Raw genomic sequence first — 2,312 nt, 5'->3', positions numbered from 1 at the left:
TATATATATATATAATGTATTTCTTTTTTTTTATTCATGCACTTATATGCGTACACACATGCAGATGAAGTCATTTCTAATAGTTTCTCTAACGTTTTCATTTCTTTTATTCCAGGTAGGAATGAATTGATAGCCAGATACATCAAGTTACGGACAGGCAAAACGCGGACCAGAAAACAGGTGATACATTTACACTTCTTAATTATTTGATGACATTGATGTATTAATTGTAATTGTACGTGCCCCTGATTGTCGGTTTATTGGGGTACAGTCCGGATACCCCAATCTTTGAAATGATGGTGCTGCATAAAAGCTGCAAATTATCGCCCAATTCACCATTTATTTGTCTGATGATTTGCCATGAATTGTATTCCTCTGGAAGCCAATGACACGTTGTGTAGTGGTGAGGAGGTTGGGGCTGTGAGCTCTTCTGCAGCATCGTTGTCATGTTTTCTCTGTGAGGGCTCACCGATTCCAGCGCTGAATGTACAACCTGACAAGTTGTTACATATAGGATATTCTAATTGTATTTTTCTATACAATCAGGAATACCGCGTCCTATCAATTCCTTCTCAGGGGGACAGCTTCGGGGTAAAGCTCCACTCCACCCCAAATTTATTTTTAAAGTGACACTGAACTCCGGAGTTAAGTGATACACAAATAAGATACATTGTTGTTCAGAGTTCAGGGACCGGAATGCATTGTTAAGATTTACTTCTCCCACTGTCACACTTTGACTGACAGCAGAAGGAGCCTATGACTCCTCTGCCCTCAGTACCCTACCCCAGGACCAGGAAGTTCGGAGAAAACCGAGTATCTTCCTGGTCCCGGTGGAGGAGACGACTGTAGTCGGGTCGCTGCAGGTAGGTGTTGGGGGGGTGACAGCACTGCTGTGTGATTCGCTACAGAACGTGCTGTGTTGTCACCCTGTTAAAAGTTAGAAAAATAACAAATCAACAGGTGATAAAACTGTTCCAAGGGGCTTTGCTCTGTTATTGCTATTGACAAACATCAGCAATTGTGTCACCATGTGATGTTTTATTTTGTGTATCTGTACAATTTAATGATGGAGTGATTCAAAATTGGATTGTAGTCGTATGTAAAATGAGTACCTGTAAATGATCTACTGTGACAACTCACAATGCTCACATAACTTATTTTTTTAGTTCCCATTTCTGGTCCGAATATTCTTTGCATTTCTCTGCTTAGTAGTGCCAGCAATACATTAGACAGCAATGCAGAATACCATCAGCTATAGAGAACTACAAATCCCAGCAATGCAGAATAATACCATCAGCTATAGAGGACTACAAATCCCAGCAATACATTACACAGCAATGCTGAATAATACCATCAGCTGCAGAGGACTACAAATCCCAGCAATAAATTAGACAGCAATGCAGAATAATACCATCAGCTGCAGAGGACTACAAATCCCAGCAATACATTAGACAGCAATGCAGAATACCATCAGCTATAGAGGACTACAAATCTCAGCAATACATTAGACAGCAATGCATAATACCATCAGCTATAGAGAACTACAAATCCCAGCAATGCAGAATAATACCATCAGCTATAGAGGACTACAAATCCCAGCAATACATTAGACAGCAATGCAGAATACCATCAGCTATAGAGAACTACAAATCCCAGCAATACATTAGACAGCAATGCAGAATAATACCATCAGCTATAGAGGACTACAAATCCCAGCATTACATTAGACAGCAATGCAGAATAATACCATCAGCTATAGAGGACTACAAATAATAACTAGTATTAAGTAGTAGGAGGACAGATACAGATATTGTTAGTAGAACGGTATTGTTGGGACTGTAGCGCCGCACACCTAGAACATCATTAATATAATTTTAACACAATTTTCAACAGGATTCGTTTTTTCAAGCTGAATCCAATTTGTGTTAATCCTGGGTGAAAGTTGTGTGAATCTTTATTGATTAAACCTTTGTGGTGCACAAGCTGGCTGCTACCAAACTGTAGGTGCCAGGAAGTTTATATATACATATAAAGAGATATATATTATATATACAGTGGTACCTCGGTTCATGAACGCTTCTGTTCGCGAACAATTCGGTTTTCGCGCACAGGATGTTTCGGCAAAATTTTGTTTCCGTTCGCGGACTCCGCATCGGGTGACGAACACAACCGCCGCCATCTTCCCCCGCTCTGACACGTGGTCGCGACCAGAATCCTGGAATGAATTAAGCTCGTGAACCGAGGTACCACTGTATATGTATATATATATTGTATGTGAATAAGATTTCAATCTGTGACACTTGACAGTGGAT

General features: G+C 40.2%; 1 protein-coding gene across 1 annotated transcript in view; it reads left to right on the top strand.

Annotated features, from left to right (window-relative positions):
- TEAD1 (TEA domain transcription factor 1) overlaps positions 1–2,312 on the top strand; it is a 157,467-nt gene that overhangs the window by 115,645 nt on the left and 39,510 nt on the right. Inside the window, exon 3 of the mRNA XM_018554803.1 lies at positions 116–180. Within this exon, the coding sequence (XP_018410305.1) occupies positions 116–180 (65 nt within the window). The remainder of the gene's footprint in view (positions 1–115; positions 181–2,312) is intronic.

The sequence above is a fragment of the Nanorana parkeri genome, unplaced genomic scaffold (assembly GCF_000935625.1).
Source record: "Nanorana parkeri isolate BGI_ZX_2015 unplaced genomic scaffold, ASM93562v1 scaffold10, whole genome shotgun sequence".
In the NCBI taxonomy this organism is placed as follows: domain Eukaryota; kingdom Metazoa; phylum Chordata; class Amphibia; order Anura; family Dicroglossidae; genus Nanorana; species Nanorana parkeri.
This window is presented reverse-complemented; position numbering and strand designations above follow the sequence as displayed.